General features: G+C 36.6%; 1 protein-coding gene across 2 annotated transcripts in view; it reads right to left on the bottom strand.

Moving 5' to 3' along the window:
- Window positions 1-21497, bottom strand: part of LOC150110069 (copine-8-like) — a 294861-nt gene that overhangs the window by 199119 nt on the left and 74245 nt on the right. For both annotated transcript variants that reach the window (XM_090391056.1, XM_090391066.1), the window contains exon 6: window positions 12807-12844. In XM_090391056.1, coding sequence (XP_090247182.1) covers window positions 12807-12844 — 38 coding nt within the window. The remainder of the gene's footprint in view (window positions 1-12806; window positions 12845-21497) is intronic.

Genomic DNA, 21497 nt, shown 5'->3' with positions numbered 1-21497 from the left:
TCTTCCTCTTGCTTGCCATGTAGCAAAATAATTCTTTGGGATTTCGTTTGGCTTGCTTGGCTAAATTCTTCTAATAATCTAATTTTGTCTTCTTTACCATGCTGGTCACCTTTCTTGCCTGACCCCTTATACTTTCATGAGCTTGTTGGTCATTTTTCTCCTTATATACCTTCCACAACAATTTCTTTCTTTCTTTTTTTTTTTTTTGCAGCTCATGCTTAATGATACTACTCCTCCATCTAACTCCTACCTGATTAATCCTCCTGACCTTGGGTATGCAATCTGATATTGCTTCCTCCAGATGCCTTAACTATCTCCCATGCACTACTAACATTCTTCCCTTGTAGGTTTTTATACCATGGCACAGCTTCAAGCTTCCTAAGCTTGTCATTATCACCTGCATTGTAGTTCCACACATGCCCCTTCTTGATAGATATTTCTCATGTTTACAACATTTCAAGACAGGACTGCATTGTCATCCTCCCCAATCGGAGGCAACATGACCACCTTAGTTATGGATAGCACTTCTATTCCATACCAGATTTAATACTCTCATACCCAAAGTCCACCCCATCACATGCTGCCTCAAGTAATTATATCTCAGTAGGTGTATAAATTCCATTTCCTTCTTGCCATGTGATCTTTCTTCCTTCCAATCTACATTTCCATAATTGAAGTAACCCCATGGAAATCCCCCCCCCCAAAGCCTATAGTAACAACCAACTGTATATTTTTTACTGGCCTTGATCTCACACCTGACTGCTTTAACACACTCCCCTCCCCAACCAGCCATGCTGTCTATAGACATCCAGTTAAATCTGGATATGATTCTGTAACACCTGTTGAATAACATGGAAAAGAAGTGCGATTTGGTCTCACTATTTCATCCACATAGGCAGTAGGGAGATTAAATGAACAGCCACCATCCCACCTGTCTCCTATTCTTTTTGGCTGCTATCATCAGCCAAAAATACTAAATCTTTCACATTCTATCCCTGCAACTGTATCATCTGCTGTTAGCCAAGTCTCACTACTACCTATAACTTTTGGCAAGATTTCACTAATCAATGCCAAAAACTCCTCCCTCTTGTTCCCGATATATCTGGCATTAGTATATAGCAGGTGTGGGCAAGTTCTTTGGTAATAGGAACCCATATAATACGTTTTATACATTTTTGAATGTTCAAGAGCTGCAGAAAATATTATTTTAAAATTGTATTTATAAATAATAAAAAATACAATATAGTAGTCCTACTCACCAAAGAATAATATGTTTGATCTCTTCAAATTAAGTGGATATTGAATCCAACATTATTTCAAAGCTAAATAGAGAAACTACAAGAGTTTCATGCCGAATATAGATAGAAACTATAAAAGTTTCGGCGGATCCAAGCATGAGCAAACCTTTTCATGACAGGGGAAACTCGTAGTAAAGGTGGGTTAAGCTCTGATCACTATCCTTAGTATTTTCCCATAATGTAAAACACATCTCCTAGGAGATGTGTAATGGGGGGGGTCACTACCCAGACCGGTTTCGACCTTTGTTGAGGTCTCATCAGTGAGTAGGCAGAGCCAAAATTGTAAATACTCAGGTTGTAGTGATGCAGCGGTCATACTTTATCATATAATTGTAAAGAGGTGTCACATCACAAAAGGCACCAAGAATTACTGAAATAGAAAGCCAAAAGACTTCACTTTTTGCATCGCTTAAGTGAAGCCTTTTGGCTCTCTATTTCAGTGTTTAATCTCTACTCATTGAAGGCGTTGACTGAGTCTTCATTTGTGCAGTTAATAGTTTAAAATCTGGCTGGTAGGATGTCAAAGCTGTTATAAGAATCTCGGTGAGGTGGCTGTTAGTGAGGATAGTACTATGTTTTGACTTGACAAATTTCGTTGCAGAGAAGAGAGATTCACAGCAGTAAGTTGTCCCAAAAAACAGAGAGTATTCAGAAGACAGTTTTCTGAAGATTGGGATACTTTGCTTCTAGGATTTGTTTCCAAAAAGTCACTTATAGATGAGCTTTTATGTATCATATTCAAACCCACATCTTCCTGCAGCTCAATAAGTCATGTCTCCATTGAAGCAACATCTGCGGTAAAAGGTGCAACAACAGGACATCCATCGTTCATGACATCAATCACAAAAGGATTCACAAGAAATTCAAAACAAGGCTTTAACTTTTTTAGTTTATCTAACCAATTCTCAAAATCATTATAAAGTGTTTCTAGGTTTCCTTCGTATTGTTTCAGTTTACTATCTTTAATTTCAGCATCAGAAAAGCAGTTATTCTTAATTTAAGGGAAAGTGCTCAAATTTCTTTGTTGCCAGATCTCTTTGAAAAAGCTTTATTTTATACTGAAAACTGATTGGGCAAGTTCTATAACTTTGTTCCTTCCTTGAAGTGCAAGATTTAAATATTGGAGATGTTGCATTACATCTGTAAAGAACATCAGATCCTGTATCCATCCATGATCTTCTAGTTGTGGGTATATCGTTTTCTTTTCTTTCATGAAAGCTATGATTAGTTCAAAAAGAGCAACAAACTTATTCAAAAGATTGGTAGTTGATAGCCATCTTACAATACAGTAGAATGAAAGGTTGTTCTTGGCTTTTCTTCAAGCTCCAGCTCCTCAAAATTTCTAAATTCACAATGTGTTTTTGCACTTGTCTAAACGAAATTCACATCAATTTATGACATTGTTGAACTTGAAGTGTTTGCTTACTAAATGCTCAAGGTGAATGATACAATGAATAAAGAGACATTCAGGATAGTTGATATCATGTGTCAATTGCCTGACTAGGCCAGTATTTTGACCCACCATAGCTGGTGCTCCATCTGTTGCAATGCTAACAAGTTTATGCAATGGTAGTTGAGCATTTAATAAAGCTTTGTTAAGTGCATATTCAATGTCAATGCCTTTTGTGGTTTCCTTTAAGCTTATCAAGTCTAAAAATTCTTCTTTTACATTTCCATCATTTGTAACACAGCGAACAAATATAGCTAGCTGAGGAATATCTTGAATGTCTATAGATTCATCCAATGCTAAGCTGAAAGCAACAAAGCTTTTCAGATCGCTCTACAGTGAACATACAATTGGAGAACTAATTTCAGAAATACATCTCCCAGCAGTACGGCAGGAGACAGGAATTTGTTCTATTGCCTGTTTAAGTTTTGAATTCTCTGGAAGGAGAATTGTAATCACATCACTAATATTCTTTTTTTACAAATTCTCCATGATTGTAAGGTAATTTACTTCGAGCAATATTCCAAGCTATAACAAAACTAGCTTCAGTAGCCAAATCACTTTGCTTACAGAGGGAAAGCTATTTTGTTGAGTGACGAAATTATATTTCAAACATCTTGTTTTTTTGCAGTTCTGATTCAGGAGGAAATTCAGATGCAAACTTTTCATGATTACATTCATGGTGGTGCGTTAAATTACTGGCTTTAAAGTGGCTGATGGTTGTATGACAGATAAGATACAAAGCCTTTTCACTGTTAACAGTAAAAGCAAAATCATCCTCCCACTGTTGGTTAAACAATCTCTTTTCTTGTTCGCATTTCTGTTTTATACTCTTCTGTTGCTCAGTCATTTTAAACAAGGGTTTTTTAACTTTCACTAAAATCAATCTTAAGTATTTATTAATCAGAAAAGTACTTATCCACACTACACTAGTTATGTTCCGCTACCACCACATGAGCGTAACTTGTGTGTACTGCAAGAAGAGTGATGATGCAGAGTCCATGCAATGGAGGTAGTGGGTAATGCAGCGATCATAGTAGTCACTTTTGGAACTAATTTTGGTGGGAGTGACACAGGCCATCAAATGTAAAAACACTTTTGACCAACCAAATACGATAATAAAATCCACATTAACAACCCTTTTGACCAGTACCATTTAAAAGCTAAAAATTTAAAGTTTCAAAATATCTGTTTTTTACTTAGCTTTAAAGCGTTTACGAAATAATTCGTTCATGCTTACACAGTGATCAGAATACATTTTGAAAAATTATGGCGACAACTACAGTGTTACAGAGTAAAACTTTAGTTTAATATAAACCAAAATTAACACTCGACATTTTGACCTTCGAGAATTGGTGGAAATTCTCGAAGGTCAAATTCCCAATATTGTCTTGGGAGTTGCACAGAGTAGTTTTGGGAGCTGCAGTTTGCCCACCATTGGTATAAAGAAACTGTAGCTTCACTAGGCCCCCATCCCTTTACTTTCTATAATGACAATGATATTCGATACTGTTGATTGAGAGACTAGATTCTGCATTTGTTGGTCATTTGTACAGTCCCTCACCTTATGGATACCTTTATACACACACACACACTAACCTACATCCATCCTAATTGCATAAGTTTTCCTGCCTTTGCACTTCAGCAGTCTCAGTGAGCAAAGCTCTCTTCAGACACGCAACACCAAATTGCATCTGATGATTGACAGTTCCCTATCTTCTAACTATGTAGCTAATACTGGGGCTCCAGAAAGTTGTCTTCTCACCCACCCTGTTTCTTCTATACATTTTGCCGATGGCAATATACTACAATCATTACTTGACAAGTCTTGCACCAAACTAACCACCACAACTCGCAGAGCAACAACCTCTGTAAGCCTAAAATTCTAATTTTCAAACTATTCTTTCATGAGGCTTGGATAACCATGTCAATTTCAACTCCAGCAAAACACAGTTCTGCCTTATTTCTCACAAAAAGGAACTCTATTATTCCAGACTTCCCTTTAACAACACAGAAATCTTGGGGAAGAGGACATCTCTATTCTTGAAATTACCTTGATATCAAGACTCTCAGCATAAACACGACAACAATTCCCTGCTTGGCATCCAAATAATTAAGATTCTTCTTTCATTCAAGGCATTACTTTAACCCTGACTGCTATTAACTCTGTACAAATCACAAATCTGCAAATCCATCAAGTACTGCTTACACATCTGGGGAAGTACCGCTAAGAGCTCCCTTAAAATACTCGACACAGTACAGAAGAGAGAGTAGTCAGACTGATTAATAACACATCTCTTACCAATTCACTCCAACCACTCTCGTACAGGTATCATGAATAAATATTTATCTATTTACCATGAATAAATATTAAATAAATATCTATAAATATTTCTTGAATGTTTACCAAAAATTCCTCCTCTCTATACTATCTACTAAATCCCTTGAAACACATGCAGCTACCATCCAACATCGCTTCACAGTCAAACTGCACACTCATAGAACAAATTTCTTTTCTTTCATCCCTACTGCTCTTGCATTCTTGAACAGCCCACCCTTCCAATGAATACACATAGCCCTTCAAATCCAATGTGAACAAGTGCTGCATTTCCCAATTCTCTTCCCATACACACGGTACTAACATCATGCTATAGGTTGACCAACAAACCTCTTATGTATGGATCCAACATAAAAAAAGTACTGAGCCCTGTGGTATACCACTGGTCACCTTCCTTTTCCTGGGCTCAACTCCTCCATAAACTGCTCTTTGGTATCTGTCCATCAGCCACCCTCTAAATCCAAATCACCAGATTCATGTCCATCCCCCTTTTGCTCTAATTTATGTAACAGAGTTCTATGCAGAATCTTGTCAGCATTTGCAAAATCTAGCAATATCATTGAATAGTCATTTCTCTTATCCAACTCTATTGTCACTTTATTATAAAAAAGTAAGCAAATAACTAAGACAAGTTATTCGCAAAACAATGTTGTCCCTTATAGAGTATTATATTCCTATCCAACCAGTCTTGAATTCCGTCTTTCACCAATTTCTCCAATACCTTAATTATAGGTCAATGCTGATAGGCCTATAATTTGCTACTTGTCTTGGAGCATCCTTTATGCGATGGGACAATTCTACCCTCTTTCTACTCTATTAGCACCTTCTCAGTACTAAGGTTTAAATTAAACAGCTCAGTCAGAGGAGCTGATAATTCCCTTGCACATTCTCATAATACATGGGCCTATATGCCATCTAATTGCATGGCTCTGTTTGTATTGAGGTTTTTGCAATTGTAAGTTTCTCCATTCTCCTCAATCAATGTCACATTTGGCACTGCAATGTCTCCTAGATGATATACCTCTGCAAAATGCTCACTCACTCAGTAAGTCAACTATTTGATTTGGTTCTGTTACCTCCCCCACCATCAGCACTTTTTGGAAGTCATCCTTCCATAGTCATTCCTCCATTTACTTGCCACATAATAAAAGAACTCTTTAGGGTTTCCCTTTGATCTCACCAGCTAGCTTTCTTTCATAATTAGCTTTAGCCTCCCATATCATACCTATCACCCTTCTTGCCTGCCCCTTATGCACCGCTCACAGACATGTTGATCACCTTTTTCTTTATTATCCCTCTACATCCTTTTCTTTGTGTGCAACTCCTCTTATGAAGCTATTCATCCATCTAACTCCTACCTGATTTATCCATCTGACTCCAGGTATACATTCAGATACTGCTTTCTTCGAATACCCCTTGACCATCTCCAATGCACCACCATCTCTCCCCCCTCCAAATTCTTATGCCATGGCTCTGCTGAAAGCTGACTTCTCACCTTCTCATAATCATCTGTTTTAAAATTCCACATATATCCTTTCATAATAAAACAATTATTCTGCATGTCTGGCAATCTCTTAGGTTAAGCTACACGATCCCTTTCTCCAAGCAGAGGCAACATAGCTAGATTGGTTAGTGTCAAGTTTTCTGATGCAATGATCAAATCTAGCACTCTTGAACCTCATCTCCCCTCCATTACATGTTGGATTATGTAATTATCTCTTAGCAGCTATATAAATTCCTTCATGCTAATTTGCAAGTGCATATCATCCTGGCAACCAATTACATAGTTAGTCCTGTACTCCCCCACCCCACACATCCTGTCCTGCTCCTTCTGTCCTCTCTGAAGACACTATATCCCTTGCATTCTATTCCAATGACCATATCATCATCAGTCAACCTTGTCTCACTAATACTGTAAAAATTCGATGCAACAAGAATAAATTTTGTATAACGAAAGCATAGAGTTTTTACAGTTAGGCAGAACCCAGAACACCTGTAAATAGTCTTTTCTCTTAACATTTAGTATTGTATGTAACATACGTACAGCCCAATGGGAATTAGCTATCTCTTTGAACAAAAGATGTAAAACTTTCAAGGCTAAGGGAAATGCTCTACAGTCAGAACAGCGTTTGAAATTTTGTTTACAAGTTCAACCCTAAGTGACCTCAAGGTCGATGCAAAAAGGGGACGGCAAAATTCAAACGGATGTTCCGCTGGCTGACTTAATGAGATTAGAACACGAAGACGGAGAAGAAAGGGCTTGTTGAAGGTTCCAGAACCAGGAATCATATGACAACGTAAGGGGTTTGCATAAGTGCACGCAAGAAGTGCATGGGGTTTAGAAAACTGAACCCAGGGTTTCGAAACTGATGGAATATAAGATGGGACTTCCAGAGACATGGGGAGTTTTTTTGGCACAGAGAAGAAATGAGCATACGAGAAGATGATGTGATAGAAAGTCTTAGAGTGAAGTCCTGACGTGTCAAGGAGGAAGCCATGCCGTGAGCCATCATTTAGCCCAGAAGCGTAGATGATCAGGGGGATGAATCAGCTGAGGAGCAGCTGAACTTGTCTGTGAGCCATTCTGCTTATCTAAGTCCGTGAAGGCCCTGACAATTCATGACCCTTCGCCAGTGTATTAACACGCTGATGAATCGTCACCCGCATCCCGTGAGCCAACCTGATGAATGGCTGGTATCCCAAGGACCTGAAGGAGGAGAGATCGAAAACTCGATACAAAGAAAATGAAACATAGGACGTCACAGCCAACGGAATTGGAGAGTACAACCCAACAGAAGACAGCCCATGTGAGTTAAAATATTGTTTTATTTAGACTGTGTGATGCTATAAGAATAGGTTGTAGAACTGGAAAAATGTGTAAGCGGGACATTAATAGCCAGAATAACTTTTAGAGACTTGTTCTGTCTGGATTTTGATGATTGCATCTAAGAATCAGAATAGCTTTGATGTTTGCATCTAAGAATGAGTATAGCTAATTCCTAGGAAATATTTTGGGTTATGATTTTTATCTAACGCCTGTATATAATCTTGTATGATTTTTCTTAACTAAGTTTACAATATGTTATATTAATCGTAATATGTCCTTAACGCCGATTATTCAAGTATTAAGATGTTTGTTAAATGATAATTCTTTAAGCTAGATAGATAACATGATGTGTGCCTTGTATTAATTGAAGAAAGATATATGCAGGCACTGAGAAGTTTATTAATGATAATTCTTTAAGCTAGATAGATAACATGATGTATGCCCTGTATTAATTGAAGTAGAGATATATGCAAGTTTGTTTTTAGAGTTTTTTTGAGAATTACAGAGGATCGCCCTCTGTCTTATAATGTAAAATATATGCCTGTTTGTTGACTATTAAATCCTATGTTGCATTTTAAACGAAGTTTTCACCTGATCTTATTTTTAATTGCAATGCATTGATCTTAAATAAAAATCGAATCTAAGCAGGAAACATTGATATAAATAGTAAGTGAGAAAAGGGCCAGGAACTGCAAAGCAAATTGATAACTTAGGGACGATAAAGAGATTTTGTTGTGAAAGATTTAATAACCTACTGGAAGTACTATATTTCTTGCACCATATCAAGGCATGGATGGTGCAGTCATAAATCTAAATAAATATTTCCATTGCTCTCAGATAGAAGGAGTATAGAATACAGAAGGTAGGAATCTAGAGTATTAAAAGGGGAACGTATAAAATTAAGTGCTGAGAATATTACACTGCCGCAGCATCACCTGGATATATATATATATATATATATAAGTAAAGAAACTTAGATATTAAAATAAGTAATAGGAAACACAAAATATTACAATACCTACTTTGGCCAAACAAGCAGAACAACAAATATCAGGATTTCAGAACACAAAGACTACATCCGGTTTCACCAGTACAGCCGCTCTGGGCTGGCAGACCATGCCTTAGATACTCACCATAAATTCGTTGGAAGAAAACAAAAATAATTCATCGCAGCAAGTTTAAATACGAAAGATTATTCAAAGAATCTTCAGCAGCTCTAAAAAACGTTCCTAACCTCAACAAATTTGGGTGCATGAAACTACCCCAAATTTGGGAGACTTACATTATGAGAACTTCAGCCCAACTGCCAAGACTACCAAATTAACCTGCCAGAAGGCACCATTAGGACTTTAGGAACAATATTAGTTTCTTGCTTTCTTCCTCATTTGCTTTGTGTTAGTGCCTGCGTGCACATACCATATCTTTATGTTCCTGAAGATGGCAATGTGACGTTGCCGAAATATAGAAGTTATTCATTACAGCTACTTTTAATTAATATACTTTATATGCGTTGTTAATTCCGTAAACTAATTACCAATTACAATACCAAGTTTTGGCCAAATTGTGCTAACCAATCCTAAAAACTCCTCAACCTTCTTTTGAATACTTCTGGCATTAGTATATATAAACTGCAATACTCCCCTTCATCCCACAATCTCCCTTACACCTTGTGTTACTTAACCCACTAAAGTTCACCATGTGATCGCTCTCACACTTACTAATCTCTGGATTGCCTGGACCCAAGTTCACCTATATCCCCCTTAAACCTTCCTGTTTCTCCGACTTTGTACTTACAAACTTTCACTGAACAACACTTTCTGAAGACCACCGAGACTAAATCCATTTAGATGTAAGCCATCCACCTTATATAAATCATTCCTTATATCAAACTCACTCCACAAGTCCAAAAACACCACACCACTCCTCCTTCTCAATCTGTGCACCGACTAATTCATGATTATAGCTCTCCGTCTCAGCTTGCCTCTATCATCTATGGCAAAAGACTTGCAACTTTTACTTTCTCATTTATTGCAAGTATAATTGAGAAACAGCTAAGAAATATTGGGGAAGGAAACAACACCCTTAATTAAATACTGGCCAAACAGAGCTTGTCAGGAAAGATTTTCACTTCAAGAAAAAGAGCTGTGAAATCCATATGAATATAACAAGAAACTGTATTTAAGTTTTGTGGATCTCGAAAAGACATGTGACAAGGTGTCCAGAAAAAGCACTTCAAAATGCCATAGTTATATGGTATAAATGGGACATTTTATTGACCAATACTCAGTTTATATTCAAGTTTTAAGTCAACAGTTAGAAATGAAGAAGGTACAGGAAGATGGCTTGATGTTAAATCAGGTGCAAGACAGGGTCAGGTTATTAAACCCGGCACAAAATTGGAAATGCTAATCAAAACTCTTTACTTTATGCACATGCTATACTTCTAAATAAATCAAGTACAAGTCAGCAGGATACCCTGACTAAATTGAATCTCATCTCATCTTTCTTTTTCCCTCTTTTACCTTGCATTGTCGAGGGTTTTATTAATCATCGGACCTCAAACCGTTCGCAGGATAAGGTGGTCAGCCCTACGCCCTGGTATCCTATGTCTGTAGTGTTCTGTTCTCAAGGCCGGTTTGCCTGTTTTGCAGGATGAAAAACCCCAGGATAAACTGGGGGAAAAATCCTACTGTCCACGCCCAAGACAGGCTAACTTGGCTATGGCTGAGGAAGATCCTTCAGCTCCTCATGTCCTAAATTGAACAACTTCCATAATAAATTTGGTATGAAAATCAAAAGACAATGAAAACAGGAAGAAACATTGAAAACATGAACTGCCTCCTGAATGCAGAACTATAGAACAAGTAAAACATTCCCATTATTCAGGTAATTTTTTTTTAATGAAGATATTAAATTAAATATGGAAAGAGCAGAATTAGCAAAACTGGTATGGTAGGAAGTCAACTTAATAAATTTATATGGAATAAGAGAAAAATTAGTCAAAACACTAAACTAGCAGTATATAAAGCAGTGTTCAAACCAATTTTAACCCATGGATCTGAGAGTTGGGTTAAAAATAAAACACTACAAAGAATGAGGCCACAAATAAGAGTTCTGAAAACAATTAGGAGACTAAAAAGATGGTATTAATGGTAATATCATATTAACAATGAGGATATTAGGAATGAACTCGAGATTGAGTGTTAGCATTCAAGAATGTGTTAGGAGAGCTTTTCTCAAGTAGTATGGTCAGTTAAAGAAAGGGAGAGAGAAGGTTAGCAAACCAAGTGTTCTATGCCAGGATGGTAGGAAAAAACTCCTGGGGAAGACCAAGATCTAGGTAGATTGATATAATGAAAAGTGCCTTAGAAGACAGAAATATAAGATCTGATAACACTGGAGTCTTGACAAATAAGAGATTAATTTGTTGATAGGATTTAGTAATGATGTAACTTTTTCATGTAGTACTCTCATGATTAAACCAAAGTTTTCAAGTATAGCTGATGTCAATAATGAGCCTCACACCTGTCTCTCCCAGATCTTTAAGCTCTGAACATATTATCTCATCATAAATATCAAGGAGATCCCACTCCTCTACTAGAATTGAGTGTTTTACAAAGTGTTACTGTAACTGGTATTCCACCTATTGATGTTGCTTTCAGCAGTTTCTCAGAATGTTGACAACATGATGTTTCTACAAGTATATCACAAGAATGTAGTTTCTTAAAAGTTTTAGGAGATCCTGACAGTCTTTCTAAACCCTTTTAAATAAAGAAGGGTGAAAAAAATTGGTTTTTCACCAGTTGCTGGATGATCAGAAACACTTGTACATTTATCAAGGTGTACTCGTTATTTATTTATCATGGTAAGAAGTACTGATACTTCTGTTATCAAATGCTGTATCCACAGTATCGGTACTTGGTTAGGATCTTGTTAGGACCCTTAAAATATTTGAGGATGAAGAATTCATGCTCAAGGGGTTTATTTTTGGTTTGTCGCCAGAACTCCCCACCCACCGAGCCATGCATTGATACCCTCCCCCTGACCAGGCAAAAAATGACTGCACTCGGGAGTGGCTACCCCAGATGCTATACCAGCACCACAGCCAGCCTTGGGTCATGACCCCTGAGCATGAGATGAGAGACTTACTGCAACACTGTTGATCCTTATAGGCAAGCCTGCTAACCGAATGACCCTGGTCTGGCCGTGTAGGACCACTCATCTCTGAAGCCATGACTAAAGTAGTGCACACCAGAATCCCCCCCCCCCCCAATTTTTTGGGATGTCCATGGTTCACGTTGCAAACAAAGTGGCAGGGCATTGGATCCCAGTGATGATTGACTGGAAGAAAAAGCTCAAGAGAAGTACAGCAAAAAATACAGAAATGAATGAAAACGGCCGTTACCATGACTGGGAGGTTCCCTCCACCACAAATAGGTAGAGCACAGGAAGTTTTGGAAGAAAAAACGCACTTGCTCATGCAAGGAGTTTACCAACTCCATAACTGAGGAAAGGGTTAGAAAAGTGGTGAGTATAATCAAACTTAGAATGCTCTTTCTTTGGGAAGCTTAGCGATATGAATACAAATGTCCCTTCCACAAGGCTGCATAATAATATAAAAGAAATGAAAATTTATATCATTATAAAATTATTATATAACTTGGAAATTTTTTGAAAACTCTGCTATAATTATAAAGATATATACCAAATTAAACTGGAGGCATATCATAAATAAATCTAATTTACTTATCAAATATTGAGCAAAATAATCAAACTATTTTCTAGAAATTGAACAGATTACTTGGTCATATTTAGAGTTTAATACATAGCATCAGATAATAGTGTATACTTATTATCAAAAATTTTATCAAAGGTATTTATAATGATTTTACTTACACAACAAAGTTCCAAAATCTCCACTCATACCATGCATGCTGTCAAATAGAAATATTTTCTATTGATTGGGATTTGACATATATTTACACTTTTATTAAGAAATTAATTTGTATAAGATTTAATAATATTCAATAATTTATTTCAATAACTATTTTTTTTCTTGGGGAAGACCACATTCCTACCAGGCGCGTCCCCCGGGTGGCAGATGGGGGAAACCCAAATGGGTTGCTCTGAATAAAGAATAAAGAGCCGTGGACCAAAGGATGTAGCAGAGGCATGGCAAGCTGGCTACATTATTATGCCAGTAACTTTCATGAGCAGGAGAAAGTCTACAAACCGAGATAGTGCTACTGCATACGGGACAACCGACACGCCTACTCGAAGACCACATAGAGTAGGTGAGAAATCAGCAATGTGGTCAGCCAAGGACGTGAAACATGTAGCCACCCTGAACATAAGATCACTATACCGACCTGGAAAATTGCAATTAGTCCAGGAAAATTTAAAAAGACTGAAATGGAGTATTTTAGGTTTATCAGAGACACATTGGTGCAGAGATGGATTCATGGATTTACCAGAAGGAAGACTGTACTTCTCAGGAAGAAAAGATAACATACACAGAGAAGGAGTTGCATTATTAATTGAAAAGAAACTTACACACTCAGTAATTGAAATAAACCCAGTGTCTCCTAGAATAATAACAGCCAAACTTCAAGCAAAAGAAAAATGTCAAACAATTAAAATAATCCAAATATATGCACCAGACAGTAACCATTCAGAGGAAGAAATAGAAAATTTCTATGAAGAACTACAACAGGAAATAGATAATCCCAAAAACAGAGAACTCATGATAGTGATGGGAGATTTTAATGCTAAAATAGGACAGTTCACAGCAGACAAAAAAGATATGATGGGGAAATTTGGATATGGAGAGCTTAACGACAGAGGAGAACAATTACTCCACTTCTGTAAAGCAAACGATCTAATTATTACAAACACATTGTTCTATCAACGCCCTAATAATAAATATACATGGACATCCCCAGATGGTAATATAAAAAACTGCATAGACTATATCATCATAAACAAACAATGGAAAAGATCAGTAAATAATGTACGAACATGAAGAAGTTTTGATTTTGACACTGACAACGAAATATTAACTGCCAAATTGAAGATAAAATTCAACAGGTAAAATAATATCAGAAAAGAAGAAAACATCAACCTATCAAAACTAAAAGATAGCTCAAGCAGAAGTCAATTTTTAGAATAGATGTGCTTGAAATTAAAACCCTCCATCTTCCAGAACAGTGGAAAATACTGGGAAGAAGGAAAAGAAACAGTGATATCAATTGCAAAAGACACTCTAGGTTCCAAACCCAAAATAAACAAACAGTGGATAACCCAAGAAATCATAGCTACCATAGAAGGGAAAAGAGAGGTCAAGATACTTGTGAACCAACAAAACAGTGAAGATAATAGAGAAAAATACAGAGCACTAAAAAATAAAGTTGATAACCTATGCAAAAAAGCCAAAGAAAAATGGTTAGAAGAAAAAGCTAAGAAATGCCAAGATGCATACCAACAAAACAACCTAAAAGTCTTCCATGATACTGTAAGAGAAATTACAAAGGAATTCTCAGCAAAAGCAGTAACAATGATAAACAACAAGATGATTGAAACTGGGAATATTGAACATATAAGAAAAATCTGGTCAAACCATTTTAAGACTATCTTCCACCAAGGAAACAAAACTACAATGCCAACAATAGAAGAAAATAATGATCACCCAAAAATTTTACAAGAAGAAGTTAGATATGCAATAAAACAGATGAAAAACAATAAAGCACCAGGCATTGATACTATCCCTACTGAACTGTGGTCATATGGAGGCAGCATATCAATAGAATATTTAACAACCCTATTCAATAAAATACTACAAACAGGAGAGATCCAGATGACTGGAGAACTGGAAAGATCATCCCAATATACAAGAAAGGAGACAAAAGAGACTGCAGAAATTACAGACCAATCAATTTACTCCCTCACACCTATAAAATATTCATAAGAATTATACAAAATAGATTAAAAAACACCGATGAAGAAATGATAGGCATAGAACAAGCTGGTTTCTGAGGAAACTATTCAACAATAGACCAAATTTTCACATTGCACCAACTAGCAGAGCTCAGCTGGGAAGACCATAAAGAACTATATTGCTGTTTTGTGGACTTTAAACAAGCTTTCGATAACATCAACGGAGAAATCCTTCTTAAAATTCTACTAGAAAAAGCAATAGACAAATATATAATACAGTTTCTGATAAAATATTACTCTAAGACAAATGCAATAATTAAAAAGGACACACTCACAACAGAACCAATAGAGATACAAAAAGGAGTAATGCAAGGATGCCCATTATCCCCATGCCTATTCAACATATATCTAGAAGAAGTTGTAAAGAAGGCAATAGACAATGAGCCTGGAATCAATGGTTTAAACATAAATAATATCAAATATGCAGATGATCTCGTCCTTCTTGCAAGAACCCCAAATGAACTACAAAAGTTGATCAACAAGCTAAACGAAACCTGTAAAACATATGACATGACAATAAATATACAAAAGACAAAAGTGATGAAAATAGGGAGGAACAGAACTACCATCTCCGCCACCCTAAACGGAGAACAAATAGAACAAGTAGACAACTTCATATACCTTGGATCAAAACTAACAGAAACAATAGATGACCTCAAAACAATCAAACACAGAATAGCGATAGGATGGACCACCATGGGAAAATTACAGAAAATCTGGAAAACAAACAAGATATCTAAGCAAGCCAAAATCAAATTATATGAAGCCATAATTATACCAAGAGTCATCTATGGAGCAGAAGCGTGGACAGTTAAAAAAAGAGAGGAGAAAAAACTGCTGGCATTTGAAATGAAATGCTTAAGAAAAATAAATAGAACAAGTTGGATAGAAAAGAAAACAAACATCACAGTCAGACATGAACTATTGTATAAAAAGACGATAATAGAAAAAATTAGAAAACAAAAACTGAGATGGTTTGGACACACTGTACGCATGGACGCAGACAGACTTCCTAATGTCCTAATCAATATTTTTCCAACTGAAAAAAGAAGACCCAGAAGAACAAGAATTACCTGGCTGAAATTAATAAAGAACATCTCGGGATGCAGAACATATAAGGAACTTTTTCGAACAGCAAGGAATAGAGAAGACTGGAAGATCCTGCTCAAGAGAAGACTCAACCCGTCTTAGACGGAAGAGAAGAAGAACTATTTTTAAGTAAATTACAATGTAGACTAATATACTAACTAAAATAAATTTAATACTTCAAATATTTCAGCAAAGTGAAACATCCATCATTCAGGAACAAAATTTAATAAGATATGTGCATGCAGGTACTACACTAAGTAATGGAGATGATCCATGTCAACTGATAGTAGGCCTAAAGTTCTAAACAGTGCCCCCTGCCCCTTCAGTGGGCAAAATAGGGTATCCTTGGCTGCTGGACTGAAGTATGGAAGATGAGAGCTCCCCAAATTTGGGACAGTTTTATGTAAACAAATTTGTTGAGGTTAGGGTAGTTTCTTAAGGCAGAAGGAAATTTAAGGAAAAGTCAGTCATATTTATATTTCCTGCGATTTATTAGAGTGGCTTTCTTCTAGCATATTCGATGGCAGGTGTTCAAAGCATGGTCAGCAAATCTAATGTTGGCTGTCTTGCCTTTTTGACCATTAGTAGGTAGTAGGATAGTTTACAAGGGACCTGGTTAACATCTGGCAGGTCTAGGGACTATGACTGTTCTTTGCTGAGCTGATAAGGGATGAAAATTTTTTATATATGTTGTTTAATTTGGACGATATATATCAGAACACAGAATTATAAGTGAATAATTATTTACTGACTTATTGCTGATATTTCGCTGGTGTTATAACCAGCATCTTCACAGCACAAAAACATAGTTTGTCACAGTATGCGAGACTACAACAACATGGTGTAACAAAGGGACTAGTTTAATAAAATTGTAGCAACACACAAAAGACATTAAAGTCCTAATTAGGTGCCCTCTATCTAAAAAAAAAAAAATTGTAGCAACAACACAAAGACTAAAGTAATAATAATAATAAAAAAAAAACAGAGAGAGAGAGAGAGAGAGACAGAAAGCAGGTACTAATTATGTCTTAAGATGACTGTCTCCCAAATCTTAGGCAAATTTATACAGCCATATCTGTTGAGATTTAGAGTATGTTTTAAGGCTTCTGTTGTTTCTAAGAACAATCTCTCTAACTTGTAAAAGTTTCTGTGCAGTACTTTTGTTTTCTTCTAGTTGATCCTGTGTGCAGGGTTATCAAAAGCATGGTCTGCTAGGCCCGACTTCCCACAGTGATAGTCCCAGATGGATCTTATATGTTCACTGATGCGGATGTCCACAGCTCTTCCTGTTTAACCACAGTAGGCTTGATCACACGAGTAGGGCACTTCATAGACTCCTGGATGTGATAAAGGAGGGATGCTGTCCTTGGGTGAATGGATGACAGTTGCTAATTTGACACACAGTCTGAATAAAGTGCGTAGTTGATATTTATTGAGAATTCTAGATATCTTTTCCGATGTGCCTTTAATGTATAGGATGGTGACTTTTATTGTAGTTCTCCATGGTGGATAGTGGGAGGGGTTTCTTAGGAGCATTTAGTATTTTGTTTATCTCATGGGGATTATAGCCATTGGCCAAGAAGGTGTGTCGTAAGTGAGCCAGTTCAGCAGCAAGAGCATTGTCATTAGAACAGATTGCTCCCACTCTGTGGGTTAGCGTTTTAAAGATACCATACTATTAAGAAGAGTGATGGTGTGATTGTTTCTGTAAATATCTCCCTGTATGTGTGGGTTTTCTAAAAACTGAGAATCATAAGCAACCATCTGGAAGACGTGTGATTAGCGTATCTAGAAAGGGCAGACAGTTATTAGTTTCCAGTTCCATTGTAAAGTGGATTTTTGGATGTTGGCTATTTAAATGCACTAAGAATGTGTCCAATGTGCCTGGGCCATGTGGCCAAATAGCAAGCACGTCATCAACATAGCATAGCCAAAGTGTGGTTTGAGTGGCTGTATTGATAGCTGCTTTTTCCAAGTGTTCTGTGTAGAAGTTGGCTAAGGAGGGAGAAAGGGGGGGTGCCCATAGTTGTCCCATTTAATTGTTTGTATATTTTCCCTTTCCATGTGAAATATCCTGAATGTATTGTGAATTTAAATAGTTCAAATATATCAGGGGGGAAAGTGTGACTTTAGCAGATTAAGGGTTTCAATTAGTGGTACATTTGTGAATGGTGAAGTGATATCAAAGCATACCATTAATTCTGAGCTTATTAAGGTATGGTGTTCTAAAATACTTTTTAGGTAAGCAGAATTCTTGACAAAGGAGGGAGAATTGTTTGTGAGTGGCTAGTAGCTTGGCTAAATGTCTAGCTAGTTTGTAGGTGGGACTATTTATACTGTCTACAATAGGGCATAAGGGTGTACCTTGTTTGTGAATTTTTGGTGCTTCATATAACCGGGTGTTTTAACATAGAAGGGCTCGAGTTTGTTTACTGTTTCTTTGGGCCAGGAAGTGACTTTTTTCAGTAATTTACGCATCTTATAATTTTGTATGTTGGTGGGATTGCAATCTATAATTTTGTATGTTGGTGGGATTGCAATTTATAATTTTGTATGTTGACTGATCTTGTAAAAGTATGTACATTTTGTTTTCATATTCAGTTGTGTCCACTTTCGAAGCAATGATTTTGTTATGAGGGACATTATTTCTGGGAGGCTTAGACTTGATTAGGATGTTGGCCACATCTAAACGTACATTATTGGCTATTGCTGGAGGCAGGTCGTATATTCCCAGTTCGACGGACGTCATTAATTCAGCTTTTGGAACTCGTTTGGGAGTAACGGCAAAATTGTGCCCCTGACTTAAAGCACTAACGGTTTCTTTGGTTAAGGTGAGCAATGATAAATTCACAATGATGCGATCTTGTTGTAATTGCGATCATTGTGTAGCACTGCATTGTTGGACATTTTCAAACTTTTTTTGGTGTCAGTTTTTGACTATGATGAATTCTTTTCTAGCCGTTGCATCAGTGATGTTGTCTAGGATATCCCATAGTTCCATGTTTAAAATATTACCTAGTAGTTCACATAGCACATTGATAATTGAATTTAATTTCGATAATTCAAGGTGTGGGGAATTAATCTGTTCTCATAATAGTGCTACACTCGTAGTACAACACTGGGCAACTTGTAGCAAAGGTGGACCAAGCTAACATCACTCCTATCTCAGTATCTGAAGAGACCTCAATAAAGGTCAAAACTAGTCTGTGTAGTGGCCCTTCCCTTAATGTATAACATTATACATATCTACAAGGAGATGTGTTTTGCATTATGGGAGATACTGAGATAGGAGTGATGTTAGCTTGGTCCACCTTTGATACGAGTTGCCCGGTGTTGTACTACCTTACCCCCGTCCTGAAGATATTTTCAGGCGCAAACTTTGTTTGCTCACACTTGGATAAAGGATTAAACTAAATTTATTATAGTCTAACCAAGTGAAAAAAAAACTTTTAACATCTTGACCAAGTGAAAAATAAACTTACTATATTTTGCTCCCTGATGATGGCAATTTAACTTTGACTAAATACTGAAAGTTTCAATTAAATTTATTTTAGTTAATATATTAGTCTGCATTGTAATTTCCTTAAAAAATACACTAATGAATAGCCAGCGTACAAGCCTTACTACCAAACAGTTTGTTTCAATACTTGGTTAGAATAAGAATAGAATATTCTGCTACTCTATTCTGTATGCTACCCTAAAGTTGAATGTACATCTATAACGTTAATGACATATGGAGAACTTACAGACCTCAAAAGGAGTTATTACTGGATGCTATATCAGTTGCCTATCTATTAGTTGGCAAAAGACTATCATCCAAAATCACCAGTAGGCAATATTATCAGCCAAAGGAAATGTAAGGATGCCAAATCAATCAAGAAGTGCACAGATGATACAGAAACCAAATTGCTCAGAAGAGAGAAATAGAAAGACATCTTGACAGTGGAAACAGCTAATCAGGAATTCAGAGATTCTACTGAGTATAAATTAATAACAGAAGGAAGTATTTAAGGAACTGCAGAGGCTGTTTCTATTGAAAAGCTCTGAACAAAAGTCAATGTATATGCACCAATCATCATCGGAGACTATACTGGTGTAAAAATCTACAGGACTGGTTGGTACAGTACCAGAACTCAGTGTGTGTGATGCTATATCTTTTTTCCAGATTGGCAAATTAAGTATGGCAGATGCCTAGGAAATGCATTATGCCTGACTGAATCATCCCAACCATGAAGTTTGGTGAGAGAAGCTACAGTCTGAAGCTCATTCTCCTGTTATGGAGAACTCAAACCTCTAGTATATTCCTAGGAAGGATGCACGTATGTAAACTTTTTATTATAACTAGGTGGAGGTAATTTCTAATCAAGTTTCATGGTCATTTTAAATGCAACTGTTACATTAAAAACAGAGGAGAATAAATAACAATTTAAAAAATAAGTTAGTGCATATTTGGAACATGAGATGTTACAAGCACAGGGTGAGCTCCACATGCATGCTGTCAGAATCTAAATTAAAAAGAAAATTGTAGCAGAACATTTTATTTTTAAGTCATTAAAGTTAAGGAGTATTTATTATTATTATGTAGGCTCCACCAGGAAGTGAGGATTCACTAAGAGTAAGGATTCACTGAGAATGCCTAAATATCTACCATGTTTTTTTTTTTTTTTATAAGACATTCACATAAGATGCACTCACAACATCCAGTGATAGAACATTCCACACACACACACACACACACACACACACACACACACACACACACACACACACACACACACACACACACACACACACACACACACACCATGAGAATAACCTGAACCTACAGAGCTGCGATTAGAAACTGAAGCTTATCAACTTGACAGAAATTTCTAATTAAAAAAAAAAAGCTTTATGTAACACTTGAGTCTTTTCCACAGACCCATGTTTGGGTCTGGGGAGAGATAGACTGAAACCTATAGGACCTATTTGTCTAACTCATGGAATTGTATAATCCTGGTTATTTTAAGTGCACAACCACAGAAATAATGTCTGCCCATAACATGAAAGACCAGTGGAACCCGACATGATCTAATGGTAGAAATAATGCTCACTTGCAACTGGATGGAAGAAAACCAGAAGGTTAGTCTGCAGAAGTCTAGATAGCTTTCAAATAAGTGATTTAAATCATCAGAGTGATTTAAATAAGAATTCTTAAACTCACCCAGTTTTGAAAAGTAAACTAGCTATATTACTGAGATAAAGAGCCAATAGGCTTCACTTTGGCAAAATAAATTTATTCAAATTAAGTGGATATTGAATCCAACATTATTGCTTAGCCGAATAAGAAACTCAAAGATAGAAAATGTATCTAAGAGTTTCAGGCCGAATTCCAAGCTTATTCCACCTTTACTATGAGTTGCCCTAGCATGTACCACCTGTTGGTTTGCGCTTGGACTTGCCGAACTTTTATAGTTTTCTATATTCGGCATGAAACTCTTAGATAGATTTTCTATCTTTGAGTTT

This window comes from Typopeltis vanoorti, chromosome 1, assembly GCF_054136105.1.
Source record: "Typopeltis vanoorti isolate ZY-2024b chromosome 1, IOZ_Tvanoo_1.0, whole genome shotgun sequence".
Classification (NCBI taxonomy): domain Eukaryota; kingdom Metazoa; phylum Arthropoda; class Arachnida; order Uropygi; family Thelyphonidae; genus Typopeltis; species Typopeltis vanoorti.
This window is presented reverse-complemented; position numbering and strand designations above follow the sequence as displayed.